The sequence below is a fragment of the Sebastes umbrosus genome, chromosome 15, assembly GCF_015220745.1.
Source record: "Sebastes umbrosus isolate fSebUmb1 chromosome 15, fSebUmb1.pri, whole genome shotgun sequence".
Classification (NCBI taxonomy): Eukaryota; Metazoa; Chordata; class Actinopteri; order Perciformes; family Sebastidae; genus Sebastes; species Sebastes umbrosus.
In genome coordinates, this window is record NC_051283.1 from 4,857,629 (window position 1) to 4,880,934 (window position 23,306).

A 23,306-nucleotide genomic window follows, 5' to 3' on the forward strand; every position below is an offset into this window, starting at 1 on the left:
TTCTAGTTTCATATGATAACAGTATCATCACTCAGTGCAACAACTTCTTAAAGAGGTTAAGGGGTTAACAGATAATATGACATCTTCACCACAGAGACACACACACATTGGCTCAGTGTGTTTATACTGTAAGCTATGTCTCACCTCAGAGGGAGGAAACATTTCACCAGTAAAAAGTTACATATGAACATAAACATACTGTACCTCCAGTTTGGTTTAAGCGCTGCTTCAGGCTGTCCAAGTTGGCTCTAAAGAACTGCTGCTGAGCAAAACACTCATGAGAATACCACTCCAGTTGTTGTGGGTCATCCTTTACTAGTTTCCTCATCCAGTCCTGTTTGAATTCTGGGGTCATGTTGTTGATGTCACAGTAACCCATCAGCACTTCATCGACCATCGCAGCAGCCACGAACTCTGGGAAGTTTGGGACTCCAGAAGTTGCAGTAAGGAAAAATTTCAGGGAGTGTTTCACTGCAAGACAAAGAAGGTTTTGAATTGGATTTTAAACATTTTTGAGGGGTTGATTGATTAACCCATTTGTGCCCACAACTGAAATTTTGAGTTTTGAACTTGCCTCAGCACAAATTTGAAGACATTTTCAAAATCGGTCAAACCGTTTGGCTGAAAAGTGAGTTTTTCTTATTATACTAAATATAGTCTTAGGGCACATGGGCCTACTGTTTTTGCACTGCTTTATATTTTAGGTAAAAACAGTAGTCACGTGTCCTCAGATGAGATATACAGTAGTATGATAAGAAAATGGCTGTATCTCAGAAACTACAAAGGGCACAATCAAGTATTTGGTATCTATGAACTCATACAAAGTTGAATATCAAAGATATGCACACATATGCAGTGTAAAAAGTGTGATTTTTCATGTGATCTTTCAAAGTTGTACTGTTAGATACTTGCCCAAAGTATGTCCGTACCAATTTTCAAAGCTTTTGACCGATCAGAACAAATGTGTCCTTATCATACTAAATATAATCTTTGGGCACAAATGGGTTAATTGGTTGTCAATTACCCAAAAAAAGGCGAATTTTAAAATATGTTTAATCACTCTGAGCTACAAAAGAATATTTTAAAGACCCATTCTCATTACTGATAGAGTAGATAGATAGATAGATATATAGATTGATAGATACAATTTTGTTTTAAAATTAAATTAAATGAGGTATATAGGCTACAGTTTATGTGTCTTTTTGTGACACAATGTCCTGTAGGCCTATATAAAGACAATAGTAGGCTTATGACATTATTGTACGTTCACAGTGACAAAGTGAAAGTGGTTCCTCAATGTCGCACTACAAGGTGACTAAATCAAACAAGTTTTTCAGCAACAAGAATAACAACAAATAACGGTGAGTCACAATATGATCTTACCTGTAGATGCAACGTGACAGAAGAGGAGCAAGTTGAGCAACACAGTTAACTTCATCTTGTTTTGAATAGTAAGAGAGAGTGAGAGCTACAGTCAGCTGACCAGCAAATACTTCGATGTGGGTCAGACCTTGGACCTTGAGTAATAAGGAAGAGTAGCCTCTGAGCTGTATAAAAATCTCTTTATAGTTAGTTAGTCTTCTCAGACTATATGACCAATGTAATGACTACTTGGAAATAAAAATATTACTGCTATTACTAGGCTACTACTTTCAGCTTTGTGTCTGCAATTTCCAACCCTTAAAAGAACTTCATTCTACAGTTTGTCACAAACATTCAAAATCCCCACATTTGGAGATACCTAGATATCTGAAATGAAAAGCTGTCAGTCAAATGTAGTGGAGTAAAATAAACAATGTTTCCCTCTGAAATGTAGTGGAGTAGAAGTAGGCTATAAAGTTGCATAAAATGTAAATACTCAAGAAGTAGGCTATACCTCAAAGGCTATATTGAGTAAAAGTGCTTAGTTAGGCTATTACACCACTGTATGGGCAGGTACCGGTAGTTTACAACAAAAATAACTTTCCATTCCTGATGCAGCTATTGCATAGTAAAACATATTTTTACAAAACATTTATTCTGATTCTTCTACAAATATACAGAGGTGGAAGAAGTACAGATCTTGTAAAGTAGAAATACCACAGTGTAAAAATACTCTGTTACAAGTAAAAGTTCTGCATTCAAAAATTATACAAGCACAAAAGCATCAGCAATAAAATATACTTAAAGTACCAAAGTAAAAATAGCCTATTCTATGCAGAATTGCCCATTTTAGAATTATATCTATCTATCTATCTATCTATCTATCTATCTATCTATCTATCTATCTATCTATCTATCTATTTATCTATACTACTGTTTATTGCTGGGTAGCTTATTATCATACGATAATACATAATTTATTAGTTGATTTATGTTGTATTGATAATATGAATATGCAAAGTAACTACAGTTGTCAAAAAATAGTGAGGTTAAAAGTAGCCCTACAATAAATCCCCCCTGAAATGTAATGGAGTAGAAGTGTAAAGTAGCATAAAATGGAAATACTCAAGTAAAGTAGCCTACAAGTACCTCAAAATGGTACTGAAGAAGGCACTACTTGAGTAAATGGACTTAGTTACATTTAATTATAATTATAATAATAAATAATTATAATTCCACCTCTGCACTGGAAAAACAAAATTCAGAAACTTGTGTTTGGTGGATTATTTCTCTGTTGTTACAATGCTAAATGGCATTGTATTTTACATCGTTGGAAAGCCTGTTTATTTACCTTCGCAATGATGTCCAACTTGTAAGGATCATGCATTTGTGGGGTGAGCAGCACAGCTGATTATGTGGGTAGCGCCCAAGAAAAATTTGCCAAAATGCTCCGTCAATGGTAAACAGTGTATTCTCCTGTTGGTATTGACTCTTGTTTTGAGTTGTTTGGTGGATTGGATGATTGAACTCTCTATCAGTAACAAGAAACAAACAAGACATATTGGCAATTTTACCCTTTATTCATTTAATACACCATCAGGAGCCTCAGTAGCGGTGGAAGATCCATACGCAGCCACAACAGCCTGGCACCTCCTCCTCATGCTGGTCACCAACCTGGTCACACGTTGCTGTGGGATGGCGTTCCATTCCTCAACCAGGATTCGTTGCAGGTCAGCCAGCGTGGTTGTGTTGGTCACTCTAACACTTACAGCACACCCAAGCTGATCCAACATGTTGAATTGGGTTGAGGTGTGGACTCTTGGCAGGCCGTTCCATTCTCTCTACTCCCACGTTGTGGAGGTAGTCTGTGATAACCCTGGCTCTGTGGGGGTGAGCGTTGTTTCTTGGAGGATGAAGTTAGGTGCCAGATTGTGGAGATATGGGATCGCCACTGGCTGCAGAATCTCATCCCGATATCTCCCTGCATTGAGATGGCCTTCAATGATGACAAGCTTTGTTTTGCCAGTGAGGGAGATGCCGCCCCCACACCATGACACTGCCCCCACCAAAAGCTGTTACTCCATCGGTGCAACAATCAGCATAGCGTTCTCCAGGTCGTCTCCATACTTTGACCCTGCCATCCAACTTTGGCAGACAGAACCTGGACTCATCACTGAACATGACATTCCCCCACATGTTCAGGTTCCATTGTCTGTGTTGTCGACACCAGCGCAAATGGGCCTGATGGTGAAGGGCAGTCATTGCAGGCTTCCTGGCAGCCTTATGAGAATACACTGTTTACCATTGGCAGAGCATTTTGGCAAATTTTTCTTGGGCGCTCCCCACATAATCAGATGTGCTGCTCATCCCACAAATGCATGATCCTTACAAGTTGGACATCATTTCGAAGGTAAATAAACAGGCTTTCCAACGATGTAAAATACAATGCCAATTAGCATTGTAACAACAAAGAAATAATCGGCCAAACACAAGTTTCTGAAAAAATTTTTCCCAGTTTGTATTCCCTTTTAATTGCCTAAACTAAAGCATACAGTTTAGGTGTCGTTTTGTGACACAATGTTATGTAGGCCTATATAAAAACAACAGTAGGCTAGTGGTATTATTGTAAGTTCAGTGTGACAAACGGTGGTTCCTCGATGACGCACTAAAAAGTGACTAAATCAAACAAGTTTTGCAGAAACAAGAATAACAGGAAAAAACGTTGAGAGTCACAATAATGAATACTTTTTCCACCACATTCAGCATGTTGTACTCGATTCAGTATTAAATCAGCAACTTGACTTTTTCCATGTGGTTTACTGGAGACAATCCATATGCAGTGGGACTATGTGACCCTAATGTTTGAGAAATCCATAGACAAAGTTTGTAAGTGATGCAACTAAATAGTACTGATTACAGTTTAGTGAGTCGAGACGTTTCTTGCTGCAGTCTTCAAAAGTGGATGAAAAAATAAATAAAAAGATTGATTTAATCTAAGATTTTAAAGATAGTCCTAATTTGAATTGATATCATGGAAACTTGGAGAGAGGAAGTAAAGAACAACATTGCCCTCTGCTGGTCTGTTAAAGAGATTACTAAAAAAGAACAACTACAATGTGACAGAAGAGCAGAACTTTGAGGTGTGACATGAGAATAAAAAGAAATCTACCTTAGAGCTGCAACGATTAAGTGATTAGTTGTCAACTATAATCGGTTTGAGTCATTTTTGTAAGAAAAAGAAAGTCTAAATTCTCTGATTCCAGCTTCTTAAATGTGAATATTTTCTGGTTTCTTTCCTCCTCTATGACAGTAAACTAAATATCTTTGAGTTGTGGACAAAACAAGACATCTGAGGACGTCATCTTGGGCACTGATTGACAGTTTTCACCAATTTCTGACGCTTTATAGATGAAACAACTAATCGAGGAAATAATCAACAATGAAAATAATTGTTAGTTGCAGCCCTACTGTAATCTATCTAGATCTCTCCTCACACACTATGAATAAAAAAACTACACCATTCAGGTTTTGTTGTACAAAGGTGGAAAGCAATTTATTACATTTACTTAAGCACCTAAGTACAGTTATGAGGTACAATCCCTGGCTGCTCCGGTCACATGTCGATGTATCCTTGAGCAAGACACTTAACCCCAAATTGCTCCCGAAGGTGTGTGAATGAGTATTTAGATTAGATCCTGATGGGCAAAGTTGGCACATTAGCAGCCTCTTCCATCAGTCCATTTACCATTTACCAATATAAAAATTAAAAAAAATAATAATTTCAATTCAAAATTTATTTCGAAAATTAAAAATACAGAAAATGAATTATCATGCCAACAAGTGGACAGCCAGAAAGAAGTAGTATTTACATACAATGAAAAGCATAAAAATAAATTGTCAAACACTTGATGCCTTGATTTACATATTCAAAAAGGAGTGAGAAGAATTAGAAATGTATTTAATCCAACCCCTTCTCCATAAGTCATTCATTAATAATTAACCAGCTTCCTTATTGAGCAATACATATACTCTAATTAAATTTGACTACTATAATTAATACCTTTTATCTCTGTCATACAGAAATATAAATGAATTACTGATATAATGATCCTTATCAAACTATACATTTGTTATCAATCCAGAATACCAATTCATGACCTATAATACAACTTAATCACAATACCAATTCATTACTTATAATGTATCTTAATCACAATACCAATTTGTTACTTATAATGTAACTTAATCACAATACCAATTCATTATTTATAATATAACTTAATCACAATACCAATTCATTACTTATAATATAACTTAATCACAATACCAATTCATTATTTATAATATAACTTAATCACAATACCAATTCATTACTTATAACATAACTTAATCACAATACCAATTCATTACCTACATATTTGACTTAATCATATTTACTAGTTGTTATATTTTCTTATATGCACATATTATTATTTATAATATACAATAAGCACATGCAATACAACATGCAATACATACATACACATACATATACATATACATATACATATATATATATATATACATATATATATATATATACACACATACATATATATATATATACACATACATATATATACACATTGCACTACATGTGCACACTGCACACAACATACATATACATATATATATATATATATATAGCAGCCAATCAGATGAGCAGCTTTCATTAGAGAGATTTATTAAATGACAGAAAGTTGTGAAGTTCAGCATCCTCTTCTATGTTCACTGCCCCGCTGTCAAAATAAGTAGTAAATAAAGGGAAATCCTTGTCATATTGGTGTCCACATTATGCCGGACATTTGTTTTTATGGTGAACAGGATATTAGTTGCTCTCCCACAAGGGGAAAAAAATATATATATAAAAGTATATAATGTGAAATATTTCACAGTATAATACTTACTGTTAGCAGGGCGAAACCCTGAAATACAGATGAGAGAAAACAATATTAGAAAATGATTCACATTTCAGAATTTATAAAAGCAGAAAAAGAAAAAAACAATTTTGTGCTTCACTATCACAGTCAAATAAATGGATTGAGTTACCAGAAGTACCACACTAAATATGCAGGACGAGACTATCACAGGTATTAATTTTAATTCATTAGAGGAATAAAAACATCTCTGTTCCTCACCGTTATTGTTCCTCCTCCAGATGAAGAGTCCAGCGATGCAGACCGTCAGCAGCAGCAGCAGCAGTCCTACAACAACTCCAATAACAGGACCAGCAGGGAACCCTGCAGGAAGAACTGGAACCAAAACAGAACAGTCACACTTTGGGTTCATTCACACTGTGTGCTGTGTGGTTCTGAAAGTGTTTTCAGTGGTAATGCCTCAGTTCTGGATACATTTCAGTTTGCATGAACATTCAGGAGTGCTGTCAATCATTATTGGTCAAACAAATGTGTAGTAAATAAAAACCTCAACAAAGAGGTTCACAGCTTATCAGGCCAGTTGCTCTGACGTCACACGTCATGAAGATCTTTGAGAGACTGGTTCTGCAGCACCTCAAGCCCCTTGTGAGCGACTCCCTGGACCCCCTGCAGTTTGCATACCAGGCAAACATCGGTGTGGATGATGCCATCATCTATCTGCTCCACAGAGCCTACGGACATCTGGAGAGGCCGCACAGCACCGTAAGAATCATGTTCTTCGACTTCTCCAGCGCCTTCAACACCATCCAGCCACGCCGGCTAGCTGAGAAGCTCTCAGTGATGCAGGTAGACCATGGCCTGGTGGCCTGGATTATGGACTACCTCACCAGCAGACCACATAATGTCAGACTGAAGGGCAGCCTGTCAGATGTGCTGGTGAGCAACACCGGCACCCCCCAAGGAACTGTGCTGTCACCCTTCCTGTTCACCACCTACACCTCCGACTTCCGCTTCAACAGGGGTACGTGGCACCCACAGAAGTTCTCCGATGACTCCTCCATCGTCAGCTGCATCACGGATTACAACGAGGAGGAGTACACAGCCCTGGTGGAGAACTTCGTAGGGTGGTTTGACAACAATCACCTCAAGCTCAACATTAGAAAGACCAAGGAGCTGGTGGTGGACTTCCGCGGGGCAACAAGAGGCCCCCAACTCCCATCACCATCCGAGGGGAGGAGGTGGAGGTGGTGGACACCTACAAGTTCCTGGGAGTACACATGAACAATAAACTGGACTGGACCGACAACACCGAGGCCCTCTACAGGAAGAGACAGAGCAAACTGTTCTTCCTGAGGAGGCTCAGGTCCTTCAATGTCTGCAATAGGCTGCTGCAGATGTTTTACCAGTCTGTAGTAGCCAGTGTCCTCTTCTTTGCTGTGGCATGTTGGGGGGGGGTAACACTGATCATGCTTTCAATCTATAGGCTACCACTAACACTGCTACTGCAATTACTATTATGTTCATTTTCAGGCACCTTATCAATATCATACTAATAAGAGCAATCAGAATAACAGGCAAATAGTAGTATATAAATAAATAATGGTAAAAACAAATATAAGTATAATAATATTAATTATGATCTGAATTAATTGAAATAATGGTGATAATATAGCAATTATTAAAAAACAACAAAAAAAAAATAATCTAACAGCGTAACTTTTAATCATTGGTTTCACACATTACACTGGAAACACCTGCATGTTGCCTTAAGGAGTGTCCACTGTACTTTAAAGTTTCCTGACTACCTAAATTAAGCTGGGCAAAAATATACTATTTCATTTTAAAAATAGTACAAATATTAATAAAAAATGTGTGATTAGTCTGTATTTCATTCCACAAAAAATATCTGAACTGTCATTTTTGTTTTGTATAATAATGTCATTAGAGTCAGGGCAGTGTAATTGCATAGCTAACTTGCATCTTTATATCCTGAAATCAACTGTATTTCTTCCTGGATGATGCATTATTTTTGGCTGTTGTATCAGTTTTCAACAGTTACTATAATAACGGAGGTTTATAGTACATTTATATTTAGTTTAACTTGAGTATCTCACACATCTGCAACCACCAACAGGGTTTTGATCGACAGTTGTAAACTTCAGAGATACTAACCAATCCAAAGTTGAGCCTTTCTGGCATCAGTGCTTCAGATTCTCTAGAAATGCTGGATTGTGCAGTAAACATGTACAGTAGATATGAGCCAAAGACGCAATTATAGACAGGTTGTTAGAAAAATCTCGTTTATCAGAATCATGTTTTTTTCCCCCCACAACAGTCAGAGGCATCATGTTTCCATGTCTCTGTGGTTCCTCCTCATGGACTGAAGGAAGAATTGAAGTAGTCCAAGTTGGCCAAAAGATGGCGCTCACACCAAAATAGTGACGTCACAGTAACCCATGGCAGACCTGTGGTGATTAACAGCAGTTCTTAACAACAAATAACACATTTCCAAATGGAGTTTCATGATCAAGCAGCACCATCTGTAACTAAAGACAGAAAAAAGAGAGATGGTCTGAGTGTTAGATGTTTGCTCATCACATATAATCAAAGCATTATGATTAGAGAAGGATTGTGTTTAGCTTGCCTCTTGTTGAAGCTACTGTCAGTGGTTTGATGCAACAGACACAACCTCTGTGTTTACCCATAGACATTAAATTCATTGAATACATCTGCTATATCATATTTGTCTGATGGATCCTGGGTCTGAAATTAACCTTTTTCCTCACCTGCTACTTCGGCAGGTCACTGAACATTTCTACCGGCCACTCAATTATTTTTGTCTGCCACTTCTGAAATCTAGGAAGAACGCTTTAAAATGGTAAACACTGAGTCAGTGGTACCAGACTGTTGAATTATGGAATATATCATGTAACCTTAATCCATGACTACTGTATATTTAATTTAGGCTTTAGAATTGCTTTTTACAGATAATATTTCTTAATATAAGGAAAACCTGTCTGCTATGGTTGCAGGTGACCTGAATTTATTTACCTGCCAGAGCCAACATTTACTCTGTATTTGGCAGGTGGCAGGTGCTAATTTCATTCCCTGCCCAGATCCATAAAATATACTAACAATCAAAGGTAAACTCTGCACTAATGTTGAGATTACAGGCTACACTGTTTTTCCAGTTCATATACAAGAAATGGATGTTTCTGGTACGTACAGGAAATCCCAGGTAGCACACATCACAGGACCCGGCAGCCTTGTCGTCACACTCAGTTTGGCCTTTGGAAGAGCTGTAGAACAAAGAGGACACTACTGAACAGCCAGTCAGCATCAACAGATTCAGAAAGCTTACAACACTGTTAGAATGAGAGGTGTGTTGTGTGTCTCATCTTCCAGCCTCACTGACCTCATGTTCTTGTGTAGTCTCCCACAGACTCCAGCACTTCATCAACAGATTTAGAGGATGAGCCAGCACCTTCCAGCCCAGGAGAGAAAGCTCTTACTGTCTGCTGGCCAGCCCACACCAGTCCTCACTTCAGCTGAATTAAGCAGAGCAAAGCAAATTCAGTCACAAAAACATATGACAGAAATAAATCAGACATTTACCTCCAGCTGACATTAGGACTGTTGTCTCATGTGGTGTGTAACAGGAGATATGAGCTGAAGCTTTCTCAGGGACTCTGTCAAAAATATAAAAGTTAACATATTACAGGATCATTTATCTAGTTAGCAACACCCAAAACACCAAGCTAATGGTATACCTAATCATTTTACTTACATCTGTGTCTAAAGTTAACTCAATGTTATTGTAACATCAATACAATTTGATTGCATTGAACTTGTTAGCTGCTAGTTAATCTCCATAATACGTTAGCACACCTAAAGTAACTTAAGAGAGCGTTGAATAAATAAAGTCAAGCTAAATATTGCTGAGTCAACGTTTCTGTTCCAAAACCAAAGCCAGCCATCAGTTTTATTGTTTGCAATATCAGACACATCGTCGTTAATACATACAATACGTACATATCATGTTTTAAACACGATATTATGTTCGATATGAACATCAACAAGCTAACATTAGCTTATATAGATTATCTAACAGTAACGAATGTTAGCTAGCTCTTATCTGATGTTACAGAAGCAAACGTTTTGTAAGGATGTAACGTTAACTTGAACAGTTGATAATGTGTAAAACGCTTAAAGGAAAACATGATATGAAAGTACTAGTTTATAATCATGACTTTATAATTGATTGAATCATATCGAAGGACAGACCGGTGATCCAGGAACCGGAAGCAGTAACGTTAACGTATTTAACAGTTTTTCACCAAAAAAAACGTAACGTTAGCTTAACGTTACTCCTCGTAGATCATAAACGTTTGAAAATAAAACGACTCTTTGAAATCGGTTGAGAAATTAAGACGCTATATTGCTTTTTATCCAGAAAAATGGAGCTCCTCCGTTCACTTGTATTTGTTTACAGGTCAGTTTTGCCCTGTCCAATATGGCGCCCACATTGACGTCTGCTCCAGGAGTCAATGCGGCGTCTACGTATATGTCTGTGGAGGACACTGTTAAACAGCGGACTCACTGCTGACACCAGGCGGATCCACATCCCTCCTCTCCCCCCCCAGGACACGGAGGGTACTAATAAGGTAAGTAGCTAACGCTAAACTATGCTGTCATAATAAGCTTTATTTTTACAGTTGCCTAGTAAAATGATACCGGTCATAGATAACGTATTTAATTGCTTTGGATGCTGTTTTCTGAAATGTGTGATTATGGCAAGCCAAGTTAGCTCACCTTACAGCACATTAGCATTAGCTAACATAGCGTTAGATTTGAGATTAAGTTAACAAACCCCCAGTTGGACGGGATTTATTTCTGTCTGTGAGGCGGGGTGATTTTAACATTAGTTAACGTTTTCTAATATTTTATAGACCAAACAACTAATCGATTAATCAAGAAAATGATTGACAGATTAATCAACAATGAAAATGATCGTTAGTTGTAGCCCGAATTAAGTGTTTTATTTTTTGTCAAACAACTTTGTTCCTTTTCGAGCAGCTGCAAAAATAAATCATGCTGGCACAAATACTTTTGGTCTTTCTGCATATATATATATGAATATAAAGTACTTAAAGTTTGATACTTATACTTGTATCATTTTACTTAAATAGAGATTTGAAAACAGGAATTTTATGTCATTCCATTTGTTGTATTTCTACTTTTACTGAACTAAAAGATGTGAATACTTTTTCCACCACATTCAGCATGTTGTTCTCGATTCAGTATTAAATCAGCAACTTGACTTTTTCCATGTGGTTTACTGGAGACAATCCATATGCAGTGGGACTATGTGACCCTAATGTTTGAGAAATCCATAGACAAAGTCTGTAAGTGATGCAACTAAATAGTACTGATTACAGTTTAGTGAGTCGAGACGTTTCTTGCTGCAGTCTGTAAAAGTGGATGAAAAAAATAAATAAAAAGATGGATTTAATCTAAGATTTTAAAGATAGTCCTAATTTGAATTGATATCATGGAAACTTGGAGAGAGGAAGTAAAGAACAACATTGCCCTCTGCTGGTCTGTTAAAGTGATTACTAAAAAAGAACAACTACAATGTGACAGAAGAGCAGAACTTTGAGGTGTGACATGAGAATAAAAATAAATCTACCTTAGAGCTGCAACAAGTAAACGATTAGTTGTCAACTATAATCGATTAATCAGTTTGAGTCATTTTTCTAAGAATGAAAACGGTCAAAATTCTCTGATTGCAGCTTCTTAAATTTTGAATATTTTCTGGTTTCTTTCCTCCTCTCTGACAGTAAACTGAATATCTTTGAGTTGTGGATAAAACAACATATTTGAGGACGTCATCACTTTGAGAAACACTGATCGACATTTTTTTTTACATTTTATAGACCAAACAACGAATCGATTAATTGAGGAAATAATTGACAGATTAATCGACAATGAAAATAATTGTTAGTTGCAGCCCTACTGTAATCTATCTAGATCTCTCCTCACAGACTATGAATAAAAAAAAACGACACCATTCAGGTTTTGTTGTACAAAGGTGGAAAATAATTTATTACATTTACTCAAGTACTTGAATCCAGTTTTGAAGTTCATATACTTTACTAGAGTATTTCCATTTTTTGCTAATTCATACTTGAATAATATACATTTTACTCCATCAGTTATTTACAACTATAGTTATCTTTCAGATTAAGATTTTAAATACAAAAACACATACATTGAAAGCTTTTACTTCATTTGGAGTATTTTTTATTGCTACTTTTACTTAAGAATTAAGAATTCAGGTCTCCCTTGTAAAATAGATTTTTGATCTCACTTCCAGGAATATAAAAATTATAATAATAACAATAATAATAATGAAATATATGTTGTAGAGATTGTAAAGTCCTCTGAGAAAGAAAGTTGTGGAGTTCAGCATCCTCTTCTATGTTCACTGCCCTCCTGTCAAAATAAGTAGTAAATAAAGTGAAATCCTTGTCATATTGGTGTCCACATTATGCAGGACGTTTGTTTTTATGGTGAACAGGATATTAGTTACTCGCCCACAAGGGGAAAAAATATATAAAAATATATATAATTGTATATAATGTGAAACATTTCACAGTATAATACTTACTGTTAGCAGGGCGAAACCCTGAAATACAGATGAGAGAAAACAATGTTAGAAAATGATTCACATTTCATTTTGTGCTTCACTATCACTTGTCAAATAAATGGATTGAGTTACCAGAAGTACCACACTAAATATGCAGGACGAGACTATCACAGGTATTTATTTGAATTCATCAGAGGAATAAAAACATCTCTGTTCCTCACCGTTATTGTTCCTCCTCCAGATGAAGAGTCCAGCGATGCAGACCGCCAGCAGCAGCAGCAGCAGTCCTACAACAACTCCAATAACAGGACCAGCAGGGAACCCTGCAGGAGGAACTGGAACCACAACAGAACATTCACACTTTGGGTTCATTCACACTGTGTGCTGTGTGGTTCTGAAAGTGTTTTCAGTGGTAATGCCTCAGTTCTGGATATGACTTTCATTTCAAATCAACATTCAGGCAGTGCTGTCAATCATTATTGGTCAAACAAATGTATAGTAAATAAAAACCCTGACAAAGAGGTTCACAGCTTATCAGTGGTTTAAGTGGGTACAGTAAACCAGGAGTTCAAGATATAAAAGCTTTATTTAGCGCCATCTATGTGTGAAAAGCCATCAAACTTGGCTGCACCTCTCAGAGTAAATGTCAGCACCGGTCCTCTAAATGTGGTTGCTGTTGCACGTTTTTAAGACTAATGGCTGGTTATGTAATACAGTGGTTCTCAAACTTTAGAATAATCAAGTTGGTGTTCGCGATACCCCAGCTAGGCGTAAACAACTGTTTCTGCACACCTCCCCCAGCTGATTTTGAGTGATTATAGTGAATGCTCTGATTAATAAATGTAGGATAAATAATATAAGGCTTTGTTTGTGTGTTTAGTTTGGTTTAGTTTGAACAGCTAGCTCCTAGGCGTTGTCCAATGTGTTCCAGGTACTGTGGATTTCTGATGCGTTTCGTGACTTTTTCTGTCCCCCCGACCCGCCGAAAATGCCCCGTCAGAAACTCACCTGCATGCACACTTTGATTCTCACAAACACACTCAATAAAATCTGTTCTGAGGCAAATTATTTCACTGGTACAGGCGATGTAATGTAAAAAAAACATCCCCCAGTCTAAAATACACCATCACTTGTGATTCCAGTCTTACCCCAGTTGGTCCTGATCACTGCTTTGTCCAGTCTGGTGACGATGTCGTCCACCACACCAGAGAGATGAAACACACAGTCGTACCTCCTCCAGTCTTCAGGTGCGACTGATGACAGGTTCAGCTCAACACTCATCTGGAAGGATCCATCGTGGTTGGGGAGGATCTCTCCGAGGTCCACGTCCTCATGAATCTCCTCTCCATCTTTCCTCCAGAACATCATGGCTCTGTCGGGGTAGAAACCTGTAGCGTGGCAGCTGACTGGAGAGGAGGGAGTCTTCTGGAGGAGAGACACTGAGGGACGCTCTGGGGAGAAGGACAGACACAGATGAGTCTGTACTGAGACACCAGGATGTGTCAGGATATTATGTTCATTGGAATCATACAATGCCTTAGAAGCACTGAGTCCATGTACAACAGTACATCTTGCCATGTGATCCTACCTGTTCTCTGCAGAAAGCTCCTCCCATAGTGCACATACTTCTTCAACCGGTCAGGACATACGTGGAAGAGGTAGTCTTTGTTGTGTTCTAATCTAGCTTTGTCATTATCCCATCGAAGTTTGGTGATGAAAGCCTGTTGTTTTGGAGCGGTCCATGTCAGCGTCTGCAGGTCCATCACAAGGAAGTCTTCTCCATCATAACCGTACTGATTATAACCAACAACCTCTTCAGTCTCATCGTCCCACTCACAGCCGTCCATCCTCTGTAAAATGTGGACATCTGAGAGAGACGCAGACAGAAAAAAGAGACATCTCAGTACAGCCAGCTCCTTTACCATTCTACCTTCTGTTTTAGAGGGGTGGGGTACAGGGGATGTTCAGGGGTAGATAAATAGTCAACAGTAGATGTCACATAGAAGTGGTGTACATCATCTGAAAGCTGGGAACCTGAAGATTCATTTGAGATGCAGCACTGTGTGGCAAGTTGTTCTAGTCATAAATAACAAATACAAATTTGTTAATAAATGGATGAATAAATTAAAATAAAGAGTGAAAGTGTATAATAGCGTAGAACATTATGATAGAAGTATATGATGGTCATCCCCATGCTCTGTTATGTCTAATAAGTTGTTGCAGCATTTTTTGGTTTGATACCATTTGTTACAGATTTGTTGCTAAATTTAACCATTTTTTACCACTGGAGTATTGATAAAAATGATCACTAATCCCTCCAAAATACCACATTAAGACACCAAGGCCTTGAGGAACACCATAGATAAAGCCATGCTGTGATTTGGTATCAAAAACGTTTGACATTTGGAGATTTCTGCAAGAATTGCATTTTTCTGCAATTCTAGAAACTGCTCAGAAACCCCTTATTGTCAATCTAGCTAGGAAAGCCATCCGTCTTCTGAATGCTCTAGGTCTCTAGTTGGTGGCTGTAAAGTTTCATGAGGCTGTGATTATCCTAGAGGTCACCACAGGTCATTTTATGCAGTGAGGTCAAGTTTAAAAAAATGGTCTCACTACACTGAAATGTCTCCTATGGGGACTAACATCATCACACATGAATACAGTTAGACTCATTGGATCCCCAAGAGTCTCAGCTTTACAGTGATACCCAATTTATGTAATTCAAGACTGTTTAAGGACCCCAGTATGCAGAAATATTCAAATACACCATTTTAGAATATGCGGAAATAACAGATTTATACTGCATTAAAAAAACTGCATGTGATTATCATAAAGTGTGCATGTGTAAAGTCAAGGGACCCCTTTGAAAATCGCCATGGCAGTTTTTCCTCGCCAAATTTAGCATAACTTTGCAGCGTTATTTAGCGTTATCTTCCCGACAAGCTAGTATGACATGGTTGGTAGCAATGGAGTCCTTAGATTTTCTAGTTTCATATGATAACAGTATCATCACTCAGTGCAACAACCTCTTAAAGAGATTAAGGGGTTAACAGATAATATGACATCATCACCACAGAGACACACACACATTGGCTCAGTGTGTTTATACTGTAAGCTACGTCTCACCTCAGAGGGAGGAAACATTTCACCAGTAAAAAGTTACATATGAACATAAACATACTGTACCTCCAGTTTGGTTTAAGCGCTGCGTCAGGCTGTCCAAGTGGGCTCTTAGGAACTGCTGGTTACCAAAACACTTCTGAAAATACCACTCCAGGTGTTGTGGCTCATCCTTTATTAGTTTCTTCACCCAGTCCTGTTTGGGATATGGGGTCTTGGTGTTGCTGTCATAGTAACCCAGCAGCAGTTCATCGAGCATCACAGTAGCCACAAACTCTGGGAAGTTCGGGACTCCAGAAGTTGCAGTAACCATATGTTTCAGGGAGTGTTTCACTGCAAGACAAAGAAGGTTTTGAATCGGATTTTAAACATTTTTGAGGGGTTGATTGATTAACCCATTTGTGCCCACAACTGAAATTTTGAATTTTGGACTTGACTCAGCACAAATTTGAAGATATTTTCAAAATCGGTCAAACTGTTTGGCTGAAAAGTGAGTTTTTCTTATCATACTAAATATAGTCTTTGGGCACATGGGCCTACTGTTTTTGCACTTCTTTATATTTGAGGTAAAAACAGTAGTCACGTGACCTCAGGTGAGATATACAGTGGTATGATAAGAAAATGGCTGTATCTCAGAAACTACAAAGGACACAATCAAGTATTTGGTATCTATGAACTCATACAAAGTTGAATATCAAAGATATGCACACATATGCAGTGTAAAAAGTGTGATTTTTCATGTAATCTTTAAAAGTTGTGCTGTTGCTGTGTGCAGATACTTGCCCAAAGAATGTCCGTACCAATTTTCAAATCTTTTGACCGATCAGAACAAATGTGTCCTTATCATACTAAATATAGTCTTTGGGCACAAATGGGTTAATTGGTTTTTCAATTCCCCAAAAAAGGAGAATTTTAAAATATGTTGAATTACTCTGAGCTACAAAAGAATATGTTATAGACCCATTCTCATTACTGATATATTGATAGATAGATAGATAGATGTACTTTATTGATCCCAAATTAGGAAATTCTTCTGTTACAGCATCAGGTTATCCAGGCAATGCAAAGGGACCGTAAATATACATATCAACACTAGAGGTAATATCTATAGAATACACAATATCAAGAATATATTAGAATACATTATAAATATACCAGACTACTACAACTAGCTTGGAAAATATAAAATATGAACATAGAATAACAATAACATACTATAAACAATAGCAAAGTATGAAAGTTACAATTTTATTTTAAAAATAACAATAAATTAGGTAAATATTATATATATATATATATATATATATATATAATATTTAAATTGAAATTTTGTGCATTGAGTAATGCAGATGGCCAGTATACAATCATTATTATTTTTTATTGTAGGCCAACAGCAGAAATTTGCTCTTTTGCAGTTCAGTGTGACAAAGTGAAAGTGAAAGTGATTCCTCGATGTCGCACTAAAAAGTGACTAAATCAAACACGTTTTTGCAGCAACAAGCATAACAAGAAATAACGGTGAGAGTCACAATATGATCTTACCTGTAGATGCAACGTGACAGAAGAGGAGAAAAATTAGTAACTTCATCTTGTTCTGATTAGTAAGAGAGAGTGAGAGAGATAGAGATTCATCCCCTGCAGAGCCGCAGAGCCGCAGAGCCACTCGCAGACACACAGTTGTAGATGTACGCATGCGTCAGTTTAAACAACTGGCGGGACAGCGAACTGTACAGTGTGTGTGTGAGGAAGCATCGAGCGAGGATACACGAGAGCGACGTCGTAAATTCGTGCGCCTGGTTTGATAGCTCAGGGTTTATGCCCTTTTTCTATCTATAGGAGCTCTTTACACTACATGTCATTATTCACCCGTTCACAGACTGATGGAAGAGGCTGCTAAGGAGCCAACTTTGCCCATCAGGATCTGACCTAAATACTCATTCACTCACTGATGGCTCAGCCTTTTGGAGCACTTTGGGGTTAAGCAGTGGCGGCTGCTGGAAAGTTTTCTAGGTAGGGCTGTGCCACCTCCAATCAATATCAGCAAACATCCCGGTATGATTTAATGCAAAAGACGTGAAGGTATCAAAAACACATTACTACTTTGCAGTTAAATAATCAACAATTATTTTACTCCAACAGGAGCAGTAAAGAATGCTTAGAAAAACACAACAGTATAACATGTACTCAGTGGTGGAAAGTAACTAAGTACATTTACTCAAGTACAATTTTGAGGTACTTGTACTTCACTTGAGTATTTCCATGTTCTGATACTTTCTACTTCTCCTCCACTACATCTCAGAGGGAACTATTGTACTTTTTACCCCACTACATTGATTTAATAACTTTAGTTACTTTACAGATTCAGATTAATAATACAAAATATAATCAACGAATAAATGATATATTATTATAGCTTAAACTACCCAGCATCTGCAAGATTTCACAGACCGGAGGAAAACAAGCAGTAAGAGTTGATCTGAGGTCTGCTGTCCAGCTGCTATCTATGAGAGCCGGCTGTCAATCACTCGCGAACTCCGACCAAACGGTCAAACTAGGCAGCGTTGATCAAATATGAATCAATATTATGTTACGTTAATGCCTATTTCTCTCCTCAATGCTCTAAAGCCTGACGAGCTCGGGGCGATAAAACAATCACCCCTCACGTATTAGATTTGAGGACGCTGATTGGCTAAATTTAATGTCAATCGTTCATAGCTTGAATCAGCTATTGGCTAAGCTGCTACACAGACCCACCTCCTGTGGGCAATTTCTCCATCGCCCCAGAGCTGAACTACAGACAGACACACAGGCAGAGGGGAGTCAGACAGGCAGAGGGGAGTCAGACAGACAGAGGGGAGTCAGACAGGCAGAGGGGAGTCAGGGTACGTGCAGGAAAACTATATTTTGCACAGATGATTTTCTATCATATTTTACACATATTACTGGATGCATTCCATATTTTAAATACAAATATTGACAATTTGTATAATTTATTATTATTATTAGTAGTAGTGGTAGTAATGTTTTTTTTGTGTGTGGCTGTCTGGCTCAGGGGGGGGCGGCGCCCTAGTGCCCTCTATTGGCCGGCCGCCACTGGGGTTAAGTGTCTTGCTCAAGGACACATTGACATGTGACCAGCCGGGGATTGAACCACAGTATGTGCCTCAAAACTGTACCTAGGTACTTAAATAAATCTAATATTTTACTTTCCACCTTTGTACAACAAAACCTGAATGATGTAGTTTTTTTATTCATAGTCTGTGAGGAGAGATCTAGATAGATTACAGTAGGGCTGCAATTAACAATTATTTTCATTGTCGATTATTTTCTCAATTAGTTGTTTGGTCTATAAAATGTCAGAAATTGGTAAAAAAATGTCGATCAGTGTTTCCCAAAGCCCAAGATGACGTCCTCAGATGTCTTGTTTTGTCCACAACTCAAAGATATTCAGTTTACTGTCATAGAGGAGGAAAGAAACCAGAAAATATTCACATTTAAGAAGCTGGAATCAGAGAATTTAGACCTTTTTCATTCTTACAAAAATGACTCGAACCGATTAATCGATTATAGTTGACAACTAATCGCTTAATCGTTGCAGCGCTAAGGTAGATTTATTTTTATTCTCAAGTCACACCTCAAAGTTCTGCTCTTCTGTCACATTGTAGTCTTCTGCACATTGTACTTCCTCTCTCCAAGTTTCCATGATATCAATTCAAATTAAGACTATCTTTAAAATCTTGGATTAAATCAATTTTTTAAATTTCTTTTTCATCCACTTTTGCAGACTGCAGCAAGAAACGTCTCGACTCACTAAACTGTAATCAGAACTATTTAGTTGCATCACCTACAAACTTTGTCTATGGATTTCTCAAACATTAGGGTCACATAGTCCCACTGCATATGGATTGTCTCCAGTAAACCACATGGAAAAAGTCAAGTTGCTGATTTTATACTGCATCCCAAAGCTCTTATTTTTCATTTCCTTCCTCCTCGATCTTCGATCGAACCGGAAGTTGTTCTGGTGCGCCGTCTTGAAGACCGTCCCAAAGCTCTTATTTGTGCACGGAAGAGCGAGGATCGAGGAGCGAGGAGGGATCTCTGAGGAGCGATGAGCGAAGATACACGGCAGCATCCTTCATTGAGGTCTTTTACTGACCGACACGCCCCCTTATTGGATATCAGTTACTGATTGGACGCTGCTGCTGATAGACACGCCTCCTTATTGGATATCAGTTACTGATTGGACGCTGCTGCTGACCGGACTGATCTGATAACTTTACCTCTCAACATCACTGGAGTTTTATACCGGAGTGAAGACAGATCACAGATTAAACATTTTATATTTTAGTTGTCTTCTGATAGCTAAACCAATAGCTAAGTGATAGCTGTATCCTTCTCATTTCTAAGGGCATTTCTATCTGTAATGCTGCTATTGGAGTCGTTCTAAATGCACCTGTACATAGTCTCAGAGCCTGATATTGTATGGTATCCAACGTTTTTAAAGATGCGTTTGCTGCAGATCCATATACTACACTACCATAATCTAATGTTGATCTAATTAACCCAATGTATATGGCCTTCAAAGCAGTTCTATCTGCCCCCCATTCGCTTCCAACTAAACATCTCATTACATTCAGTACTTTCTTACATTTGTCCACTAATTTCTGTACATGTACAGCCCATGTCATTTTTTCCTCAAACCATGCTCCAGTAGTCAATGTGGCGTCTACATATATATATGTATGGGGGGCACTGTCAAACAGCGGACTCACTGCTGACAGCTGACACCAGGCGGATCCACACATCGAACGCGTATATACACACACACACACACACACACACACACACACACACACATATATACTTTACTTGAGTATTTCCATTTTTTGCTAATTTATACATTTTATTCCATCAGTTATTTACAACTAGTTAGTTTTCAGATTAAGATTTTACATACAAAAAAACATACATTGAAAGCTTTTACTTCATTTGGAGTATTTTTTATTGCTACTTTTACTTAAGAATTAAGGTCTCCCTTGTAAAATAGATTTGTGTCAAGGTATTAGTTTAAAGGGGTACAAAGTGGCTCACCCACGGCTTCTCCTTAAAATCCTCCTGCTGCATAGCAAGCTGATCCAGGAGGGAAGTCCACTCAATAGCATGAGCAAAAACTAGTCTTTCCACAGTCAACTCACACTCACAAACTTTTAAAGAAAAAATGTTCAACTCTGCTGGGTCCATTTTGGTCAGTTCGTTCTGTCAAGGTATTAGTTTAAAGGGTGGACCCAAATGCAGAGTGACCAGGCAGACAGATACATTTAACAAAAAGCAAGCTTTAATTGTAAAGCTGGTGGAAAAAAACAAATCTTACATGAAAACCAAAAACAGAGGGCAGGCTGAGAAAAACGAAGTACAAAGGAAAAACACCAAGAAACTAAACTGAGAACAAAAACTAAATTACAAACCGGAAGACACGAGGAACACAGGCAGGATGGCAGAGATAACACCGGAGACAACACAGACTAGGCGGGAGCGACGATGAACAGACAACAATAGAGGGCTTAAATACAAGAGGGTGATTAGACACAGGTGGAACAAATCAGGGCGGGACAGACAATCAATCTGTTGCAAATAAATAAACAAATTGTAAGAGCCAAAACATGATGTATGATGTATGATGACACATACAGAGGTTGGTGTAATTCACTTTTAGGAACACTACGTGGCACTGCATTAATTGACTGACCCAGTCACGGGTATATAAGTAAGGAGGTGTGTTGTTGGCTTCAGGGTTTAGCCCGGAAGGGCAAAGGGTTTTTGACCGCAGAGACGCTGAATTGTTTGCCGTGTTGTTATTGTTTACTCGTTGCTATGGTAACCGGACATGCTTCTTTAATACCATATTAGGAATAAATTAACTGTTATTGTAAAACCAACGAGCGGCCTGAGGATCAGTTTTGTTCAACACAACAGACAACTAAAGGTAACATCTACAGCGAAAAGCGCGTCAGTCCAGGGCTAATCACCTCAGTAGCTACAGTATTGGACTTTAGCTCCTACAATTAGTCAAAAACCCGTCCTGTTGGAACTTCGTTGAAACTGCGGCACGTTTGGAACTCAACGGAGGCGACGCGGGAGGACGAGGAGAGCTGCCGGTGTGGATTTTGGCTGCATTTGGAGGACGTCTGCAGCCATCCATGGGCGGAGGAGCTACGGACGAGCTACGGAGGAGCTAATGCTAAAGCCGGCTGTGGAGCATCGGACCACGGCATCACTACAAGGCGCCCGACGCGGAGGTATTGTAGCGGTACACTGTGTAATGGCCATTTAAAGTGTGTGCACACATATGCGGGCGGAAATCCAATGCATTGGTTGCCGAAGCGGGCGGACTTTGGACTTTGCGCTGACTGTTTGTTGCATTGACTGTTAAGTGACTGACTGTTTATTATGGAGAGTCGCGAAGCGTCGTCGGGCCGTTTTACCGGGACTGGTGTACAAACCGCTAGTGAGACTGGCGGTGTTGAAACACCAGCTGAGAAGCGGGTAGTAAAGCTCACCGTAAAAGCGCTTGCTGATAAACTGGAAAAGTTGCAAGACAGCACAAGGGCTAAGTTAAACAAAGTAACAAACATAAGAAAATCAATTCAAAGTTTGATGGTTATGGGGGATAAAGAACAGGTACAAAATGCTCTTGAAGAGTTGATTAATGTGTGTAATGAAGCAAAATGTATACATGAATCTCTGTTGGTTTTGTTGCCATGTGATGAAAAAGAAAAACATGTAACATGGTTTAAAGCCAAAATGCTGGCACCAAATGAGTGTATTGCTGAGGCAAAAAGGTTGGTTTCATACACTGAAGGTGACACACATGAAAAGGGTAATATTGAGGATGATATTCATCCAGATGACAGTGTTTCAAATGTTTGTAGCAAACACTCAAGCCACAAAAGTATGAGCAGTGGTAAGTCCAGTACCACATCCTCTGCCAGAATAAAGGTGGAGGCAGACAGAGCTGCACTCATGGCTCGCGTTGCAGCTTTAAAAGAAAGACAAGCTTTGGAGGAGCAAGAACAGCAGTTGAAGAGGAAAAGAGAGCAGCTTGACTTGGAAGCTGAACTAGCAGCATCCACTGCTAAGCTAGCAGTATTGAGGGCATATGATGTGGGAAGCTCCTCTCAAGTACCATCAAATGGCATGAATTCCTATTTGGAAAGGGAAAAAAGGAAAATGGAATCTGCAAATGTATTGAATCCTTCTGC

At 38.4% G+C, this 23,306-nt stretch overlaps 1 protein-coding gene and 1 long non-coding RNA gene across 4 annotated transcripts in view; both read right to left on the bottom strand.

The window, feature by feature from the left end:
- Positions 1–5,990: 5,990 nt before the first annotated feature.
- LOC119503890 (major histocompatibility complex class I-related gene protein-like) overlaps positions 5,991–23,306 on the bottom strand; it is a 121,248-nt gene continuing 103,932 nt past the window's right edge. For 2 of the 3 annotated variants that reach the window (XM_037795906.1, XM_037795905.1), the window contains 4 exons: positions 12,949–12,966; positions 6,540–6,653; positions 6,309–6,326; positions 5,991–6,140 (listed from right to left, as the gene is read on the bottom strand). In XM_037795906.1, the coding sequence (XP_037651834.1) occupies positions 6,130–6,140; positions 6,309–6,326; positions 6,540–6,653; positions 12,949–12,966 (161 nt within the window). In that variant the 3' untranslated portion in view covers positions 5,991–6,129. Of the gene's footprint in view, positions 6,141–6,308; positions 6,327–6,539; positions 6,654–12,948; positions 12,967–14,057; positions 14,379–14,515; positions 14,795–23,306 lie in introns of all 3 variants that reach the window. The other variant, XM_037795911.1, reaches the window with a different exon arrangement.
- Positions 8,604–9,566, bottom strand: LOC119503895. The gene is made up of 2 exons (XR_005210409.1): positions 9,505–9,566; positions 8,604–8,743 (listed from the first exon to the last, which is right to left on the bottom strand). It is a non-coding gene; the product is annotated as an uncharacterized LOC119503895 (long non-coding RNA).